Source organism: Vespula vulgaris, chromosome 18 (assembly GCF_905475345.1).
Source record: "Vespula vulgaris chromosome 18, iyVesVulg1.1, whole genome shotgun sequence".
Lineage (NCBI taxonomy): Eukaryota > Metazoa > Arthropoda > Insecta > Hymenoptera > Vespidae > Vespula > Vespula vulgaris.
In genome coordinates this window covers 1207791-1229026 of record NC_066603.1, presented here as the reverse complement: position 1 = coordinate 1229026, position 21236 = coordinate 1207791, and the positions used below count along the sequence as shown (strand labels likewise).

General features: G+C 40.9%; 1 protein-coding gene, 1 long non-coding RNA gene and 1 other non-coding gene across 3 annotated transcripts; 1 reads left to right on the top strand and 2 right to left on the bottom strand.

Annotated features, from left to right (window-relative positions):
* Nucleotides 1-781: 781 nt before the first annotated feature.
* Nucleotides 782-945, bottom strand: LOC127070584 (U1 spliceosomal RNA). The gene has a single exon (XR_007784587.1). It is a non-coding gene; the product is annotated as a U1 spliceosomal RNA (small nuclear RNA).
* Nucleotides 946-1985: 1040 nt separating this feature from the next.
* On the bottom strand, nt 1986-19646 carry LOC127070574 (uncharacterized). The gene is made up of 7 exons (XM_051008699.1): nt 18470-19646; nt 10454-17708; nt 9474-9862; nt 6785-7259; nt 4433-5056; nt 2959-4270; nt 1986-2299 (listed from the first exon to the last, which is right to left on the bottom strand). Exons 2-7 carry the CDS (start codon nt 11535-11537, stop codon nt 2230-2232), a joined length of 3954 nt encoding a protein of 1317 aa, XP_050864656.1. The 5' UTR covers nt 11538-17708; nt 18470-19646; the 3' UTR covers nt 1986-2229.
* LOC127070575 (uncharacterized) lies at nt 2886-4506 on the top strand. Its single transcript, XR_007784582.1, has 3 exons — nt 2886-3058; nt 3437-3544; nt 4409-4506. It is a non-coding gene; the product is annotated as an uncharacterized LOC127070575 (long non-coding RNA).
* Nucleotides 19647-21236: the final 1590 nt, after the last annotated feature.

Sequence of the window (21236 nt, the reverse complement as noted above, 5' to 3'; positions counted from 1 at the left end):
AAATGACATAACAAAGAGACAATAACAAAAATGCCGCAACATTTTTTTTTTGTATTCTGAAGGCTTATATATAATTATATACATATATATATATATATAAATATATATATAAATATATATATATGTATATACATATATATATACATATATATATATATACATATATATATATATATCATATACATATATACATAAGAGCAAGGCATATCTTTTTCCCGATGTATGTTAGAAAAAAATTTATTACATATGTCTATATATAATAACATTTTTGTTAATTTCAATGAAGAAAAAAGATATGGCTTCTTACAGTTGCTTGAATCATTTTGTATGTGTTTGTTAATGAAGTAATTAATTTGTTTAACTGTATCTTGATTTTTTTTTTATTATTCTTAATAATTTTATCTTCGGGTACTGCTACATCTAAGATACATTGTATATTCTTTTTTATCTGCCAGGATCGCCACCTGTTTTTCCAAGATTCTAAGGCAGTTTCTTTCTATTTCCTTAATTTACTTATTTATTTATAATATATATTATTTATTTATATATATATATATATATATATATATATATATGTAAGCGATTGATAGTATTTATAGATCGGATCTATTAACCTATATTAGTTATAATAGCTTTTCTAGCATAACATCACGAAGGACACATATATATGGAAGCGGCAAAGTACAAGAAAAACGTTTGTTTTTTTTAATCGTTGCTTTTTTTTATCAACTTCGATTCAGGTACTCCTCTAAATGAAGCTTTATTTTTGGAAATAAATTTATTAGGGATAGCGCGAACGCAGTCCCCAACTATCAAAAATTTTACGCCCGAGATATCCACATTAGGGATATTCGCAAGGGTCAGCTCAACCTAAGTGCAATGGAAGAGCCTCACCCTGGAGGAACCGCCTTTATGATCACGGTAACCTCTGCGCCAGGTAAGTATGCCTTTTGTCGTCCCTACAACGTAGATAAAATTGTACCAATGCCGTACCGCAAGCGCGAAACGTCATGTCCCTATGCGTACACTAGCGACAGTTTCCAGTACTAACGGTGCATATATAAATTATTTAATTATACAATAGAAAACTTAGAAAATTAATACAAAAGTAGCCGATAATGTTTTTCTTTATCATATATATAAGATGATATATGTGATGATTAACATGTGAAAAATTTATATTATATTATATACATTAAATACATTATATAATTAATATAAATATATATTATTAATATAAATATATATTATATAAATATATATTATATACAATAATTATTATATTAAATAAATAATTACACTATATACATTAAATTATATTATATACATAAAAGGCGAAATGTAATTAGCAATATGAAATGTAGGTATATACCGCTCGCCTATTCGCACGACCCCTCCTTAACATTTCGATCGGATCGCGCACTTTGTGCGAATCGTCCCTCTTAGACGAACCGTGCGTTTCGTTCGAACAGAGAAACTAAGTCCTGAACGAACCGGACTTTTCGCACGAATCGTACATTTTGGACGAATCGTGCGTTTCGTTCGAACAGAGAAACTAAGTCAACGATTCAACGATTCAACGATTCATCGATTCAACGATTCAACAATAATTTCAATCAACTTCACGACATTATTCGACCTACTACGAGGGGGACGAGTGTTTTGGAGCCATCGCAGAACTGCAAAGCGAAACTGAAGCAAGAACTATAAAGGTCGCTCAAAGACCCGACATTGTTGTCGATTCACGAAGAAAATTATCCCCATCTTACAATTTAATTCTAAAATAACATACTTTTCTGTTATTGAAAAAACATTGAAATATGCAGCCATTCGCTCGGTAATACTTGCGTTTTATAATTATATGTATAATTTAGTTAAATTATAAATATAATTAAGACATAGATTTCAATATATCGCAAGTACTACCGACCCAGGTCCCACCGCGAGGAGGTTGCTGCATTTGGGGACCCACGAGCTAACGGGGACTCTATTCTAAGATTTGCGTTCGAGATGCCTTTCCGTTTCGGGAGTTTCAGGCTTATCAGAAAATTAAACCGTCCACACCGTCAACTTTAGACATCTCGAGACACGACCGGTCGTGTCTATATTTCGATTTCAAAAACGTAGTCCTCAGCAGGACTTAGTCTCGCGTCCGCGAACACTCACGTACGTGACGACCGACACGCGCGTGAGTGTTTTCCCTATCATTCGCGTACAGAAGAATATCAATTATATGCAGCGAAGTTTCAGTAACTTTTGTGTAGAAATCCAACGACGATCCATTTCTCGATGATCTAATCTGAAACAGAAAAAGATTAAAAGAAGAAGAAAATAAGAAAAAGAGCAGAAAGAAAGAAAGAAGAAAAAGAAAAGAGGAAAGAGTTTCTTTGCAAAATACTGAGAAAGTAGCCGAATAATTCCTTCAATTCAACTAAACAATCTCGAATAATTCCTTCAATTATTATACAGAAATGAGAATAAGAAAAAAGAGAAAATGTAAAAACAAAGAAAAAGATAAAAAACGCTGTAGAAGATGCCGAGATGGCAACCCACCCGAAAGAAATTTGAACTTTAAATCGGAACAATTAATTTAGGATAATTTGAATTTCCAATTTAAATTTATAAGAAAAAATCAAAATGAAAAATATCCGATCCCACCGAGCGAAAGAAAGAACTTGCTTCGCAATTTACAACTCGACTTTGACAATAAAAATGAGTAATATATGTACGCGTAACAATGTAGGATGGAAGACAGAGTTTCTGAAGTTGTGCGCAATTGCAATGAGGTTCTGAAAAAAAAATACAAACTAGTAATAAAATACAAACTACTAATAAAATACAAACTACTAATAAAACACAAACCACTAATAAAATACAAACCACTAATAAAATACAAACTACTAATAAAATACAAACTAGTAATAAAATATAAACTAGTAAAAAAATACAAAATAATACAATTCTAAGTCCAGTCGTGAAGACAGGTTAACAAAGTCCTCCGAGAGAGCGAAAATTTCCAAGTTCAGTCGTGGAGACAGTTTGTCAAAGTCCCCGCAAGGTGCGAAAATTTCTAAGTCCATTCCTGGTAGTAGATTGTCAAAGTCCTCCGAGAGTGCGAAAATTTCTAAGTCCTCTCGTGGTGGTAGATTGTCAAAGTCCCCGGAAGGTACAAAAATTTCTAAGTCCATTCCTGGTGGTAAATTGTCAAAGTCCTTCGAGAGTGCGAAAATTTCTAAGTCCAGTCGTGGAGATAGATTGTCAAGGTCCTTCCAAAGAGCAGAGCGAAATCTGAAACAAAAGAAATAGTATAGAATTACGAAAATATGAGTGATACCACATTGTACTTGCGTAAAATCGTCGTCAATACTCGCTCCAGTGGCATACTGCGAAATTTCTAAGTCCAGTCGTGGAGATAGTTTGTCAAAGTCCCCAGAAGCTGCAAAAATTTCTAAGTCCATTCCTGGTAGTAGATTGTCAAAGTCCTCCGAGAGTGCGAAAATTTCTAAGTCCTCTCGTGGTGGTAGATTGTCAAAGTCCCCGGAAGGTACAAAAATTTCTAAGTCCATTCCTGGTGATAAATTGTCAAAGTCCTTCGAGAGTGCGAAAATTTCTAAGTCCAGTCGTGGAGATAGATTGTCAAGGTCCTTCCAAAGAGCAGAGCGAAATCTGAAACAAAAGAAGTAGTATAGAATTACGAAAATATGAGTGATACCACATTGCACTTGCGTAAAATCGTCGTCAATACTCGCTCCAGTGGCATCCTGCGAAATTTCTAAGTCCATTCCTGGTGGTAGATTGTCAAAGTCCTCCGAGAGTGCGAAAATTTCTAAGTCCTCTCGTGGTGGTAGATTGTCAAAGTCCCCGGAAGGTACAAAAATTTCTAAGTCCATACCTGGTGGTAGATTGTCAAAGTCCTCCGAGAGTGCGAAAATTTCTAAGTCCTCTCGTGGTGGTAGATTGTCAAAGTCCCCGGAAGGTACAAAAATTTCTAAGTCCATTCCTGGTGGTAAATTGTCAAAGTCCTCCGAAATTGCGAAAATTTCTAAGTCCAGTCGTGGAGATAGATTGTCAAGGTCCTTCCAAAGAGCAGAGCGAAATCTGAAACAAAAGAAGTAGTATAGAATTACGAAAATATGAGTGATACCACATTGCACTTGCGTAAAATCGTCGTCAATACTCGCTCCAGTGGCATCCTGCGAAATTTCTAAGTCCTCTCGTGGTGGTAGATTGTCAAAGTCCCCAGAAGCTGCAAAAATTTCTAAGTCCATTCCTGGTAGAAGATTGTCAAAGTCCTCCGAGAGTGCGAAAATTTCTAAGTCCAGCCTTGGAGATAGATTGTCAAAGTCCTCCGAGATTGCGAAAATTTCTAAGTCCTCTCGTGGTGGTAGATTGTCAAAGTCCCCAGAAGGTACAAAAATTTCTAAGTCCATACCTGGTGGTAGATTGTCAAAGTCCTCCGAGAGTGCGAAAATTTCTAAGTCCTCTCGTGGTGGTAGATTGTCAAAGTCCCCGGAAGGTACAAAAATTTCTAAGTCCATACCTGGTGGTAGATTGTCAAAGTCCTCCGAGAGTGCGAAAATTTCTAAGTCCAGTCGTGGAGATAGTTTGTCAAAGTCCCCAGAAGCTGCAAAAATTTCTAAGTCCATTCCTGGTAGTAGATTGTCAAAGTCCCCGGAAGGTGCAATTATTTCTAAGTCCATTCCTGGTGGTAGATTGTCAAAGTCCTCCGAAATTGCGAAAATTTCTAAGTCCAGTCGTGGAGATAGATTGTCAAGGTCCTTCCAAAGAGCAGAGCGAAATCTGAAACAAAAGAAATAGTATAGAATTACGAAAATATGAGTGATACCACATTGTACTTGCGTAAAATCGTCGTCAATACTCGCTCCAGTGGCATCCTGCGAAATTTCTAAGTCCTCTCGTGGTGGTAGATTGTCAAAGTCCCCGGAAGGTACAAAAATTTCTAAGTCCATACCTGGTGGTAGATTGTCAAAGTCCTCCGAGAGTGCGAAAATTTCTAAGTCCTCTCGTGGTGGTAGATTGTCAAAGTCCCCGGAAGGTACAAAAATTTCTAAGTCCATTCCTGATGGTAAATTGTCAAAGTCCTCCGAAATTGCGAAAATTTCTAAGTCCAGTCGTGGAGATAGATTGTCAAGGTCCTTCCAAAGAGCAGAGCGAAATCTGAAACAAAAGAAATAGTATGGAATTACGAAAATATGAGTGATACCACATTGTACTTGCGTAAAATCGTCGTCAATACTCGCTCCAGTGGCATCCTGCGAAATTTCTAACTACTCTCGTGGTGGTAGATTGTCAAAGTCCCCAGAAGGTGCAAAAATTTCTAAGTCCATTCCTGGTGGTAAATTGTCAAAGTCCTTCGAGAGTGCGAAAATTTCTAAGTCCAGTCTTGGAGATAGATTGTCAAAGTCCCCGCAAGGTGCGAAAATTTCTAAGTCCATTCCTGGTGGTAGATTGTCAAAGTCCTCCGAAATTGCGAAAATTTCTAAGTCCAGTCGTGGAGATAGATTGTCAAGGTCCTTCCAAAGAGCAGAGCGAAATCTGAAACAAAAGAAATAGTATAGAATTACGAAAATATGAGTGATACCACATTGTACTTGCGTAAAATCGTCGTCAATACTCGCTCCAGTGGCATCCTGCGAAATTTCTAAGTCCATTCCTGGTAGTAGATTGTCAAAGTCCTCCGAAAGTGCGAAAATTTCTAAGTCCAGTCTTGGAGATAGATTGTCAAAGTCCCCGCAAGGTGCGAAAATTTCTAAGTCCAGTCTTGGAGATAGATTGTCAAAGTCCTCCGAGAGTGCGAAAATTTCTAAGTCCTCTCGTGGTGGTAGATTGTCAAAGTCCCCAGAAGCTGCAAAAATTTCTAAGTCCATTCCTGGTAGTAGATTGTCAAAGTCCTCCGAGAGTGCGAAAATTTCTAAGTCTAGTCTTGGAGATAGATTGTCAAAGTCCTCCGAGAGTGCGAAAATTTCTAAGTCCTCTCGTGGTGGTAGATTGTCAAAGTCCCCAGAAGCTGTAAAAATTTCTAAGTCCATTCCTGGTAGTAGATTGTCAAAGTCCTCCGAGAGTGCGAAAATTTCTAAGTCCTCTCGTGGTGGTAGATTGTCAAAGTCCCCGGAAGGTACAAAAATTTCTAAGTCCATTCCTGATGGTAGATTGTCAAAGTCCTTCGAGAGTGCGAAAATTTCTAAGTCCAGTCGTGGAGATAGATTGTCAAAGTCCTCCGAAATTGCGAAAATTTCTAAGTCCAGTCGTGGAGATAGATTGTCAAGGTCCTTCCAAAGAGCAGAGCGAAATCTGAAACAAAAGAAATAGTATAGAATTACGAAAATATGAGTGATACCACATTGTACTTGCGTAAAATCGTCGTCAATACTCGCTCCAGTGGCATCCTGCGAAATTTCTAAGTCCATTCCTGGTAGTAGATTGTCAAAGTCCTCCGAAAGTGCGAAAATTTCTAAGTCCAGTCTTGGAGATAGATTGTCAAAGTCCCCGCAAGGTGCGAAAATTTCTAAGTCCAGTCTTGGAGATAGATTGTCAAAGTCCTCCGAGAGTGCGAAAATTTCTAAGTCCTCTCGTGGTGGTAGATTGTCAAAGTCCCCGGAAGGTGCAAAAATTTCTAAGTCCATTCCTGGTAGTAGATTGTCAAAGTCCTCCGAGAGTGCGAAAATTTCTAAGTCCAGTCGTGGAGATAGTTTGTCAAAGTCCCCAGAAGCTGCAAAAATTTCTAAGTCCATTCCTGGTAGTAGATTGTCAAAGTCCCCGGAAGGTGCAATTATTTCTAAGTCCATTCCTGGTGGTAGATTGTCAAAGTCCTCCGAAATTGCGAAAATTTCTAAGTCCAGTCGTGGAGATAGATTGTCAAGGTCCTTCCAAAGAGCAGAGCGAAATCTGAAACAAAAGAAATAGTATAGAATTACGAAAATATGAGTGATACCACATTGTACTTGCGTAAAATCGTCGTCAATACTCGCTCCAGTGGCATCCTGCGAAATTTCTAAGTCCTCTCGTGGTGGTAGATTGTCAAAGTCCCCGGAAGGTACAAAAATTTCTAAGTCCATACCTGGTGGTAGATTGTCAAAGTCCTCCGAGAGTGCGAAAATTTCTAAGTCCTCTCGTGGTGGTAGATTGTCAAAGTCCCCGGAAGGTACAAAAATTTCTAAGTCCATTCCTGATGGTAAATTGTCAAAGTCCTCCGAAATTGCGAAAATTTCTAAGTCCAGTCGTGGAGATAGATTGTCAAGGTCCTTCCAAAGAGCAGAGCGAAATCTGAAACAAAAGAAATAGTATGGAATTACGAAAATATGAGTGATACCACATTGTACTTGCGTAAAATCGTCGTCAATACTCGCTCCAGTGGCATCCTGCGAAATTTCTAACTACTCTCGTGGTGGTAGATTGTCAAAGTCCCCAGAAGGTGCAAAAATTTCTAAGTCCATTCCTGGTGGTAAATTGTCAAAGTCCTTCGAGAGTGCGAAAATTTCTAAGTCCAGTCTTGGAGATAGATTGTCAAAGTCCCCGCAAGGTGCGAAAATTTCTAAGTCCATTCCTGGTGGTAGATTGTCAAAGTCCTCCGAAATTGCGAAAATTTCTAAGTCCAGTCGTGGAGATAGATTGTCAAGGTCCTTCCAAAGAGCAGAGCGAAATCTGAAACAAAAGAAATAGTATAGAATTACGAAAATATGAGTGATACCACATTGTACTTGCGTAAAATCGTCGTCAATACTCGCTCCAGTGGCATCCTGCGAAATTTCTAAGTCCATTCCTGGTAGTAGATTGTCAAAGTCCTCCGAAAGTGCGAAAATTTCTAAGTCCAGTCTTGGAGATAGATTGTCAAAGTCCCCGCAAGGTGCGAAAATTTCTAAGTCCAGTCTTGGAGATAGATTGTCAAAGTCCTCCGAGAGTGCGAAAATTTCTAAGTCCTCTCGTGGTGGTAGATTGTCAAAGTCCCCAGAAGCTGCAAAAATTTCTAAGTCCATTCCTGGTAGTAGATTGTCAAAGTCCTCCGAGAGTGCGAAAATTTCTAAGTCTAGTCTTGGAGATAGATTGTCAAAGTCCTCCGAGAGTGCGAAAATTTCTAAGTCCTCTCGTGGTGGTAGATTGTCAAAGTCCCCAGAAGCTGTAAAAATTTCTAAGTCCATTCCTGGTAGTAGATTGTCAAAGTCCTCCGAGAGTGCGAAAATTTCTAAGTCCTCTCGTGGTGGTAGATTGTCAAAGTCCCCGGAAGGTACAAAAATTTCTAAGTCCATTCCTGATGGTAGATTGTCAAAGTCCTTCGAGAGTGCGAAAATTTCTAAGTCCAGTCGTGGAGATAGATTGTCAAAGTCCTCCGAAATTGCGAAAATTTCTAAGTCCAGTCGTGGAGATAGATTGTCAAGGTCCTTCCAAAGAGCAGAGCGAAATCTGAAACAAAAGAAATAGTATAGAATTACGAAAATATGAGTGATACCACATTGTACTTGCGTAAAATCGTCGTCAATACTCGCTCCAGTGGCATCCTGCGAAATTTCTAAGTCCATTCCTGGTAGTAGATTGTCAAAGTCCTCCGAAAGTGCGAAAATTTCTAAGTCCAGTCTTGGAGATAGATTGTCAAAGTCCCCGCAAGGTGCGAAAATTTCTAAGTCCAGTCTTGGAGATAGATTGTCAAAGTCCTCCGAGAGTGCGAAAATTTCTAAGTCCTCTCGTGGTGGTAGATTGTCAAAGTCCCCAGAAGCTGCAAAAATTTCTAAGTCCATTCCTGGTAGTAGATTGTCAAAGTCCTCCGAGAGTGCGAAAATTTCTAAGTCTAGTCTTGGAGATAGATTGTCAAAGTCCTCCGAGAGTGCGAAAATTTCTAAGTCCTCTCGTGGTGGTAGATTGTCAAAGTCCCCAGAAGCTGTAAAAATTTCTAAGTCCATTCCTGGTAGTAGATTGTCAAAGTCCTCCGAGAGTGCGAAAATTTCTAAGTCCTCTCGTGGTGGTAGATTGTCAAAGTCCCCGGAAGGTACAAAAATTTCTAAGTCCATTCCTGATGGTAGATTGTCAAAGTCCTTCGAGAGTGCGAAAATTTCTAAGTCCAGTCGTGGAGATAGATTGTCAAAGTCCCCGCAAAGTGCGAAAATATCTAAGTCCATTCCTGGTGGTAGATTGTCAAAGTCCTCCGAAATTGCGAAAATTTCTAAGTCCAGTCGTGGAGATAGATTGTCAAGGTCCTTCCAAAGAGCAGAGCGAAATCTGAAACAAAAGAAATAGTATAGAATTACGAAAATATGAGTGATACCACATTGTACTTGCGTAAAATCGTCGTCAATACTCGCTCCAGTGGCATCCTGCGAAATTTCTAAGTCCTCTCGTGGTGGTAGATTGTCAAAGTCCCCAGAAGGTGCAAAAATTTCTAAGTCCATTCCTGGTGGTAGATTGTCAAAGTCCTCCGAAAGTGCGAAAATTTCTGAGTCCAGTCGTGGAGATAGATTGTCAAGGTCCTTCCAAAGAGCAGAGCGAAATCTGAAACAAAAGAAATAGTATAGAATTACGAAAATATGAGTGATACCACATTGTACTTGCGTAAAATCGTCGTCAATACTCGCTCCAGTGGCATCCTGCGAAATTTCTAAGTCCATTCCTGGTAGTAGATTGTCAAAGTCCTCCGAAAGTGCGAAAATTTCTAAGTCCAGTCTTGGAGATAGATTGTCAAAGTCCCCGCAAGGTGCGAAAATTTCTAAGTCCAGTCTTGGAGATAGATTGTCAAAGTCCTCCGAGAGTGCGAAAATTTCTAAGTCCTCTCGTGGTGGTAGATTGTCAAAGTCCCCAGAAGCTGCAAAAATTTCTAAGTCCATTCCTGGTAGTAGATTGTCAAAGTCCTCCGAGAGTGCGAAAATTTCTAAGTCTAGTCTTGGAGATAGATTGTCGAAGTCCTCCGAGAGTGCGAAAATTTCTAAGTCCTCTCGTGGTGGTAGATTGTCAAAGTCCCCAGAAGCTGTAAAAATTTCTAAGTCCATTCCTGGTAGTAGATTGTCAAAGTCCTCCGAGAGTGCGAAAATTTCTAAGTCCTCTCGTGGTGGTAGATTGTCAAAGTCCCCGGAAGGTACAAAAATTTCTAAGTCCATTCCTGATGGTAGATTGTCAAAGTCCTTCGAGAGTGCGAAAATTTCTAAGTCCAGTCGTGGAGATAGATTGTCAAGGTCCTTCCAAAGAGCAGAGCGAAATCTGAAACAAAAGTAGTATAGAATTACGAAAATATGAGTGATACCACATTGCACTTGCGTAAAATCGTCGTCAATACTCGCTCCAGTGGCATCCTGCGAAATTTCTAATTCCTCTCGTGGTGGTAGATTGTCAAAGTCCCCAGAAGGTGCAAAAATTTCTAAGTCCATTCCTGGTAGTAGATTGTCAAAGTCCTCCGAAAGTGCGAAAATTTCTAAGTCCAGTCTTGGAGATAGATTGTCAAAGTCCCCGCAAGGTGCGAAAATTTCTAAGTCCTCTCGTGGTGGTAGATTGTCAAAGTCCCCAGAAGCTGTAAAAATTTCTAAGTCCATTCCTGGTAGTAGATTGTCAAAGTCCTCCGAGAGTGCGAAAATTTCTAAGTCCTCTCGTGGTGGTAGATTGTCAAAGTCCCCGGAAGGTACAAAAATTTCTAAGTCCATTCCTGATGGTAGATTGTCAAAGTCCTTCGAGAGTGCGAAAATTTCTAAGTCCAGTCGTGGAGATAGATTGTCAAAGTCCCCGCAAAGTGCGAAAATATCTAAGTCCATTCCTGGTGGTAGATTGTCAAAGTCCTCCGAAATTGCGAAAATTTCTAAGTCCAGTCGTGGAGATAGATTGTCAAGGTCCTTCCAAAGAGCAGAGCGAAATCTGAAACAAAAGAAATAGTATAGAATTACGAAAATATGAGTGATACCACATTGTACTTGCGTAAAATCGTCGTCAATACTCGCTCCAGTGGCATCCTGCGAAATTTCTAAGTCCTCTCGTGGTGGTAGATTGTCAAAGTCCCCAGAAGGTGCAAAAATTTCTAAGTCCATTCCTGGTGGTAGATTGTCAAAGTCCTCCGAAAGTGCGAAAATTTCTGAGTCCAGTCTTGGAGATAGATTGTCAAAGTCCCCGCAAGGTGCGAAAATTTCTAAGTCCATTCCTGGTGGTAGATTGTCAAAGTCCTCCGAAAGTGCGAAAATTTCTAAGTCCAGTCTTGGAGATAGATTGTCAAAGTCCCCGCAAGGTGCGAAAATTTCTAAGTGCAGTCTTGGAGATAGATTGTCAAAGTCCTCCGAGAGTGCGAAAATTTCTAAGTCCTCTCGTGGTGGTAGATTGTCAAAGTCCCCAGAAGCTGTAAAAATTTCTAAGTCCATTCCTGGTAGTAGATTGTCAAAGTCCTCCGAGAGTGCGAAAATTTCTAAGTCCAGTCGTGGAGATAGATTGTCAAAGTCCCCGCAAAGTGCGAAATTATCTAAGTCCATTCCTGGTGGTAAATTGTCAGTCCTCCGAGAGTTTGATTCTAAAATAACATACTTTTGTGTTATTGAAGAAACATTGAAATATGCAGCCATTCGCCCGGTAGTACTTGCATCTTATAATTTTATATATAATTAAGTTATAGGTTTTAGTTACATGATACATATAATTTAGTTACAGATTTTAAATATAATTAAGACATAGATTTCGATATTTCGCAAGTACTACCGACCCAGGTCCCACCGCTTGGAGGTAGCTGCATCTGGGGACCCACGAGCTAACGGGGACTCTACTCTTTAAGATTCGCGAGACCGACGTGAACAAATAATCGCCGAACAAATAAAACGAAGTCCCCGGTAGGACTTTTAATCGCGCTCGGACACTCACGTGAGTATCCGAATGACTCTACTTTCAAATACGCATTACCGGCGTAATCTTATTTATATATCAAGCAAATAAAACTAAGTCCACGGTAGGACACTTAATTCGCGCCCGAACACTCACGTGGTGTTAGTATAAGGGCAACTCTATTCTAAAATCCGCGTTCCCGGCGTTCGCGAGGTAACATGAGCGAACAGGGACATCCAGTCCGCAACGGTATCCTACTAGGGATAACGTTGAGGCCGTCAGCCTCGGATGCCCACATCCCGCCTTTCAGCACGACCGTCCGTGCCCTTCGCATTTCGAACAATAAAACGAGATCCACGGTAGGACCTTTAATCGCGCCCGAACACTCACGTGAGTGTTAGAATAACGGTGACTCTACTCTAATTCGCGGTCCCGCGGGGTTGCATACACCTCACCATGGACTCAGGTGACTATAGATATAAGGTGGGTCAATCAACGGATTGAACATCCTTACAAATAGCCATAGACCATCCTCCTCAGTAGCACATAGACCGTCTCACTCTACAGTCATCCGATGACCGTATCACGACCGGTCCATTCGTTCGTTTTTAGCAATCAAACGAAGTCCATTATCGTAGGACTTTTAATCGCGCCCGGGAACATCACACCTGTGCCCGCCGACACACGTGCGAATATTCTTTCTATCCTACCCGTATTCGCGTTTAACGATGGATTATGATCCAAACCATTCGACGATACATCGGACGGACTTACGCCGATGTATCGAAATCCGTGGAGAAGAGGAAATGAGAAAGAGAAAGAGAAGAAAAAGAAGCCGGAACGTGCGCGCAGGTGAAAACGGTAGAACGCAGAAGGAAAGAGAGAAAAAGAATATCTGTAAGGTGGAATGAAATACGAACATATGAAGAAGATGAAATTGAAAAGAAAAGATGTGCACGTAGAACATCGCTACACTCGGCCAAAATCAGAGTACGAAAATCAAGCTGGGTTTTTCGGTACTGAAAGGAGACCCGCACAGAAGCCCACGCCCAAAGGCCCATCCCAAGGGACCCACCCGAAAGAAACTATAATAATTAATCTCGAATAATTATTTCAATTATTACATAGCTGTGCCTTTCAATGAGTATGTTCTTCGATGTTCAATTTTGAATTCCATAGAAGAAATTTTAGAAAAGCCTTACAGAACGCAGCCATTTGCTCGGCAATACTTGCACACTATAAGATGTTGACGAAACGCAAGTACTTCCGACCCAGGTCCCACCGCGTGGAGGTTGCTGCAGTTGGAGACCCACGGTCTAACGGGGTCTCTACTCTAAAATTCGCGTGACCGGCGTGATCAAATAATCGGCGTTCTATAAAACGAAGTCCCCGGTAGGACTTTTAATCGCGCCCGAACACTCCCGTGAGTGTTAAAATAACGGTGACTCTAATTCCGCGTTCGCGACGTCCATATACTAACCAAGATTTCAGGCAGCTAACTGGAGGAGGGTCAGTCCACGCTTACGGATAGCATACCATACTACTCGGAAGCACATAAACCGACACACGACCAGTCATTTATTCGTCCTAGCAATCAAACGAAGTCCATTACCGTAGGACTTTTATTCGCGCCCGAGAACATCACGTCTGTGCCCGCCGACACACGTGTGAATGTTCTTCCTATCCTACCCGTATCCCGCGCGGATATATCGGAGATTCGCGAAGAAGAGGAAAAGAAGAAGAGAAAGAGAAGAAAAGGAGAAGAAAACCAGACGTGCGCACACGTGAAATGAATGGAGCAGAAAAGAAAGAAAAGAATATCCGTTACATGCAATGGAACACACGCATGTGTGGAAAAGATGAAATTGAGAAGAAAAGATGGACATAGAAGGTAGTTACCGATGAAAACCAGAGTACAAAAATCCAGCTCGATTTTTCGGTACAGAAAGAAGACCCGCACAGAAGCCCACGCCCATGAGCCCACTCTCATGGGTCCCACCCGAGAGAAACTATTATAATTAATCTCGAATAATTATTACATAGCTATGCGTCTTACAATAAATGGAAATGACTGAAATTTAGTTTGAATTTAATGGAAAGGATCTTTTGGAAAAATGTTGAAATATATGCAGCCCATTCGCTCGGTAATACTTGTAACACACCCATAAGATTTTGACGAAACACAAGTACTTCCCGACCCAGGTCCCACCGCGTGGAGGTTGCTGCATGTGGAGACCCACGGACTAACGGGGACTCTATCTTTTACTACTAAACTACTATCAAGAAAGCAAAGCAACGGGGCGACCTCCACTCCCGACGAATTCAAGCCTCCAAACGCTAAAATTGCAGCCCCATGCGTCTCCGCATTTGGGAACCGACTTACGCATAGCTCAACTATCCAACATCGGAAGCTTCGATCACCACTTGAGCACGACCGATCGTGCTTTCGCGACAAACGCCGGAACCCAAAATTGAATCCTACCGCACCCACAGATACTTACGCAAGTATTCCGGTAACACTCACGCGAGTATGTTGAGTACGTTAGAGCCAATTTAGGACTTAATCGCGCCCGAGAACACCAACGCCTATGCCAGCCGACATAAGCGAGTGTCCTTCTATCTTGCCCGAACGGGAGAAAAGAAATCCTTCTACGCCTGAGGTAGAACGATACTTTAAACACCCGTGTAAAAATCTAAATCCCTCCATGGTGGTCCTTGGCGATACGCGGACTAACGGAGATTCTACTACTCTAAAATTCACGACCGAGATGCCTTTCCGCTTCGGGAGCTTCGGGCTTCTCAGCAAACTGGAGATGTGTAAAACCCCGCTTACAGATTGCTCCACTGTCCACACCGTCGGCTTCAGACATCTCGAGACACGACCGGTCGTGTCTATTTCGATATTTCAAAGAACAAAACGGAGTCCTCGGTAGGACTTAATCTCGCGACCGCGAAACACCCATGCGCGTGTCGGCCATCACGCTCATGAGTGTTTTTTCCCTATCATTCGCGTACGGAAGCAAGGAGACATACCCTTTCTGCTATATAATTCCTATATAATAGAGATTATATGCAAAGAGGTTCCTTTAACTTCCGTGTAAAAATCCCACGATGATAGGTCCAGCGATCACCTAAACTGAAACAGAAAAAGAGATAATTATATGCAAAAATAATAATAATATGCAATATTATATGAAAAAAGCTATTTTACATTTAAGATCAAAATACAATTAAACAATAAATAATAATAATTAAAAAATTAATTATTAATGATTAAATAAAATAAGAAGAAAACAAATATACGATTGTATTATACGATTATACACGATTATTAGATTAAAACTTTCCTGTAAAAATTAATTTCACGATGATTATATTTCACGATGATGATAATTTCTTCGATGATCGAACCCGAAACAGAAAAAAAGTTAAAAGAACAAGAAGGAAAGAAAAAAGAAAAAACGAAGAAAAGAAACACGGAACATGTCCGAGAGAAAGATAGAAAACTTAGAACTCTATTAGCAGTATTATAATTTCTCTCTCGAAGATCACTTCACTAGATAAAATTCAGAGCACTATAAATGTGTTTAATTTTTTCCTAGCGAGAGAACGAAACCCGCCTAAGGCCCACACCCGAGGGCCCCTCCCAAGGGTCCCACCCGAGAGAAGCTAAAATAATTTATATATTATATAAGTTTCAACTATTAAATAGCTATGCATTTCAATGAATAGAAATGACTGTGAATTATTGCTGAATGTATCGAATATGTTAGAAACAATGTAAAATATAATTTGGAATTACATAGAAAAGATTTTGGAAAATTCTTTGAAGCATGCAGCCATTCGCTCGGTAATACTTGCGTTTAATAATTATATGTATAATTTAGTTAGATTTTAAATATAACTAAGACATAGATTTCGATATTTCGCAAGTATTACCGACCCAGGTCCTACCGCGAGGAGGTTGCTGCACCTGAGGACCCACGGGCTAACGGGGACTCTACTCTAAGATTCGCGTTCGAGATGCCTTTCCGTTTTGGGAGTATCAGGCTTATCAGAAAATTAAACCGTCCACACCGTCAACTTCAGACATCTCGAGACACGACCGGTCGTGTCTATATTTCAATTTCAAAAATCAAAACGCAGTCCTCGGTAGGACTTAGTCTCGCGACCGCGAACACTCAGGCTTGTGCCGGCCGTCACACGCGGGAGTGTTTTCCCTATCATTCGCGTACGGAAGCAAGGAGACATACCCTCCCAGCATATAATAAAAATTACATGCGGAGAGGTTCCTTTAACTCCCGCATAAAAATTCCACAACGATATATAATAAACAGACTTTGTAAAAGAAAAGTAGAAAAAGGAGAAAAGAATAATAAATAGAAATATATATGTAATTAATAGAAATACATAAATAAATATAAATGCATATAACAGAAATATATATAGGATTAAATAAATATTTATAATAAATGTAAATACATGTAATAGAAATATATATAGTATTAAATAAATATTTATAAGTGAATATAAATGTATAAAAAAAAAATAAAATAGGAGAAGGAAAGAAATAGAGAAAATAAGCACTAAATATGCCGGGATGGCAAACCGCTCACAGTCCCACACTCGAGGTACCCACCCCAGAATATGCATTAATATAAGTTAATAAAAGTATGTAATTAGTAAAAGTATAAATGAAAGTAAGTAAGGATAAATACGAATGATAGCTAACGAAAGTGCGACGGAAAAGCTTTCAGAGATCTCTTAGAAAATTAATTAAAAATTTTGTTATAATCAAATTTATTCAACTGTTGAAATATAACTAATAATTATAAAAATACAGAAATATACAGCCACTCGCTCGGTAATACTTGCGTTTTATAATAATAATTGTTTCAATAAATAAAAATATATATAATCGATAAAAATACATAAAACAATAAAAACCGCTTAAATATATATGCTTATAATAAATAGATAATAAATAGTGTGTAGTAATAGATGTTTATAGGTATGTATAAGATGTTTATAGTAGTGTTATAAGTATTTCTAATATTCTAGTACTAATATTATAAGTATTTCAATAAATAAATTACATATAATAATAATAACATATACCAATAAATATTATAAACTAATGTGTTCTAACCTGAGACAGAAAAATATTAAACGAAAAAGATGGAAACAAAACACGAGGGAAGTCTCCATTCAACGCCTAAAAGGCGCGCACCGCGTAAGGGCCATTCGGTCAAAGACTCCGACCCGCGGTAATGTTGTATTGACATGTAATAGTTTGGTAATCACGATTCGATAAAGACGAAACGTGCTTAGAGATTGACTCTCGTCACTCGGCACCGAGAGTGCTGATGCCGAGTAAGACAAATATTCCGTGTGTGTATTGTGATTTTTCTGCACACCTATTTCAAAGATGGCAGTAAACACGACGGAACTTTTCATTCACGCCTAAAAGGCGTTCGCACCGCGTAAGGGCCATTCGGTCAAAGACTCCGACCCGCGGTAATGCTGTATTGACATGTAATAGTTTGGTAATCACGATTCGATAAAGACGAAACGTGCTTAGAGATTGACTCTCGTCACTCGGCACCGAGAGTGCTGATGCCGAGTAAAACAAATATTCCGTGTGTGTATTGTGATTTTTCTGCACACCTATTTCAAAGATGGCAGTAAACACGACGGAACTTTTCATTCACGCCTAAAAGGCGTTCGCACCGCGTAAGGGCCATTCGGTCAAAGACTCCGACCCGCGGTAATGTTGTATTGACATGTAATAGTCTTGGTAATCACGATTCGATAAAGACGAAACGTGCTTAGAGATTGACTCTCGTCACTCGGCACCAAGAGTGCTGATGCCGAGTAAAACAAATATTCCGTGTGTGTATTGTGATTTTTCTGCACACCTATTTCAAAGATGGCAGTCAAACACGACGGAACTATTTATTAATCGCCAAAAAAAGGCGTACCGCGTAAGGGCCATTCGGTCAAAGACACCGACCCGCGGTAATGCTGTGTAGACATATAGTAGTCTGTTTAATCACGATTCGATAAAGCCGAAACGTGCATAATTTTAATTCTCACTCGGAATCGAGAGAGTTGATGCTCAGTAAAGATAAAGCTCCGTGTGTTTGCATATATATTGGGTTTTATCTGCACACCTTCTACAAAGAAGATGGCAGGCAAAGCACGACGGAACTTATCATTCAACGCCTCAAAGGCGCGCACCGCATAAGGGTCATTCGGTCAAAGACACCGACCCGCGGTAATGCTGTGTGGATATGTAATATAATTTTTAATCACGATTCGATCAAGCCGAACGTGCATAAAGTTCAATTCTCATCGTTCTGCATCAAGAGAGTTGATGCAAAATAAAGAGACTGTCCCGTCTGTGTTATCATTGTTCTGCACACCTTCTTCAAAAAAGATGGCAAGCAAACACGACGGAACTATTTATTCATCGCCAAAAACTGGCGTACCGCGTAAGGGCCATTTTGTCAAAGACAGCGACCCGCGGTAATGCTGTGTAAGCATGTATTATTCTTGGTAATCACGATTCGATAAAGCCGAAACGTGCATAGAGATTGACTCTCGTCACTCGGCATCTAGAGTGCTGATGCCGAGTAAAACAAATATTCCGTGTGTGTATTGTGATTTTTCTGCACACCTATTTCAAAGATGGCAGTAAACACGACGGAACTTTTCATTCACGCCTAAAAGGCGTTCGCACCGCGTAAGGGCCATTCGGTCAAAGACTCCGACCCGCGGTAATGTTGTATTGACATGTAATAGTCTTGGTAATCACGATTCGATAAAGACGAAACGTGCTTAGAGATTGACTCTCGTCACTCGGCACCAAAAGTGCTGATGCCGAGTGAAACAAATATTCCGTGTATGTATTGTGATTTTTCTGCACACCTATTTCAAAGATGGCAGTAAACACGACGGAACTTTTCATTCACGCCTAAAAGGCGTTCGCACCGCGTAAGGGCCATTCGGTCAAAGACTCCGACCCGCGGTAATGTTGTATTGACATGTAATAGTCTTGGTAATCACGATTCGATAAAGACGAAACGTGCTTAGAGATTGACTCTCGTCACTCGGCACCAAAAGTGCTGATGCCGAGTAAAACAAATATTCCGTGTGTGTATTGTGATTTTTCTGCACACCTATTTCAAAGATGGCAGTCAAACACGACGGAACTATTTATTAATCGCCAAAAGAGGCGTACCGCGTAAGGGCCATTCGGTCAAAGACACCGACCCGCGGTAATGCTGTGTAGACATATAGTAGTCTTTTCCATCACGATTCGATAAAGTCGAAACGTGCATAATTTTAATTCTCACTCGGAATCGAGAGAGTTGATGCTCAGTAAAGATAAAGTCCGTGTGTTTGCATATATATTGGGTTTTATCTGCACACCTTCTACAAAGAAGATGGCAGGCAAAGCACGACGGAACTTATCATTCAACGCCTAAAAGGCGCGCACCGCATAAGGGTCATTCGGTCAAAGACACCGACCCGCGGTAATGCTGTGTGGATATGTAATATAATTTTTAATCACGATTCGAACAAGCCGAACGTGCATAAATTTTAATTCTGTTCACTCAGCATCGAGAGTCTAGATGCTGAGCAAAGGTAATGTTCCGTGTGTGTTTGTTCGTATTTTCCTGCACACCTACAAATAAGATGGCAGGTAAAACACACGGGACTTTTCATTCACGCCTACAAGGCGTGTACCGCGTAAGGGCCATTCGGTCAAAGACACCGACCCGCGGCAAAGCTGTGTAGCATTTGAAAATTCTTATAAGCACGATTCGACCAAGCCGAATCGTGCATGCTCTTAAAGATACCGATTATGCGGCCGAGTGGTCGGCGACACCCGGTAATATACAGGGTATCTTACGGGAACGAACAGGCGGATGAAATGTCCAACCGGTTCCCGTCGAAAGACTTATACTCTGGACCGTACACTCATACTCTGCCGGCTGGACGGCGACGGTTCATAAAGTTGCATTCTTCCCTTCAGTCGTACGATTCCTTCTTAACCGTACGATCGAATCGTGCGTTATGGACGAATCGTCCCTCTTAGACGAATCGTGCGTTTCGTTCGAACAGAGAAACTAAGTCCTGAACGAACCGGACTTTTCGCACGAATCGTACATTTTGGACGAATCGTGCATTTCGTTCGAAGCGAGAAACTAAGTCCCGAACGAACCGGACTTTTCGCACGAATCGTACATTTTGGACGAATCGTGCAAACCGATCGGGGTGTCCCCCTATATATACCGAAAATTCAGCCGAGGGGTCGGCGACCGCTCGCCTATTCGCACGACCCCTCCTTAACATTTCGATCGGATCGCGCACTATGTGCGAATCGTCCCTCTTAGACGAATCGTGCGTTTCGTTCGAACAGAGAAACTAAGTCCTGAACGAACCGGACTTTTCGCACGAATCGTACATTTTGGACGAATCGTGCATTTCGTTCGAACCGAGAAACTAAGTCCCGAACGAACCGGACTTTTCGCACGAATCGTACATTTTGGACGAATCGTGCAAACCGATCGGGGTGTCCCCTTATATATACCGAAAATTCGGCCGAGGGGTCGGCGACCGCTCGCCTATTCGCACGACCCCTCCTTAACATTTCGATCGGATCGCGCACTTTGTGCGAATCGTCCCTCTTAGACGAATCGTGCGTTTCGTTCGAACAGAGAAACTAAGTCCTGAACGAACCGGACTTTTCGCACGAATCGTACATTTTGGACGAATCGTGCATTTCGTTCGAACCGAGAAACTAAGTCCCGAACGAACCGGACTTTTCGCACGAATCGTACATTTTGGACGAATCGTGCAAACCGATCGGGGTGTCCCCTTATATATACCGAAAATTCGGCCGAGGGGTCGGCGACCGCTCGCCTATTCGCACGAACCCTCCTTAACATTTCGATCGGATCGCGCACTTTGTGCGAATCGTCCCTCTTAGACGAATCGTGCGTTTCGTTCGAACAGAGAAACTAAGTCCTGAACGAACCGGACTTTTCGCACGAATCGTACATTTTGGACGAATCGTGCATTTCGTTCGAACCGAGAAACTAAGTCCCGAACGAACCGGACTTTTCGCACGAATCGTACATTTTGGACGAATCGTGCAAACCGATCGGGGTGTCCCCTTATATATACCGAAAATTCGGCCGAGGGGTCGGCGACCGCTCGCCTATTCGCACGAACCCTCCTTAACATTTCGATCGGATCGCGCACTTTGTGCGAATCGTCCCTCTTAGACGAATCGTGCGTTTCGTTCGAACAGAGAAACTAAGTCCTGAACGAACCGGACTTTTCGCACGAATCGTACATTTTGGACGAATCGTGCATTTCGTTCGAACCGAGAAACTAAGTCCCGAACGAACCGGACTTTTCGCACGAATCGTACA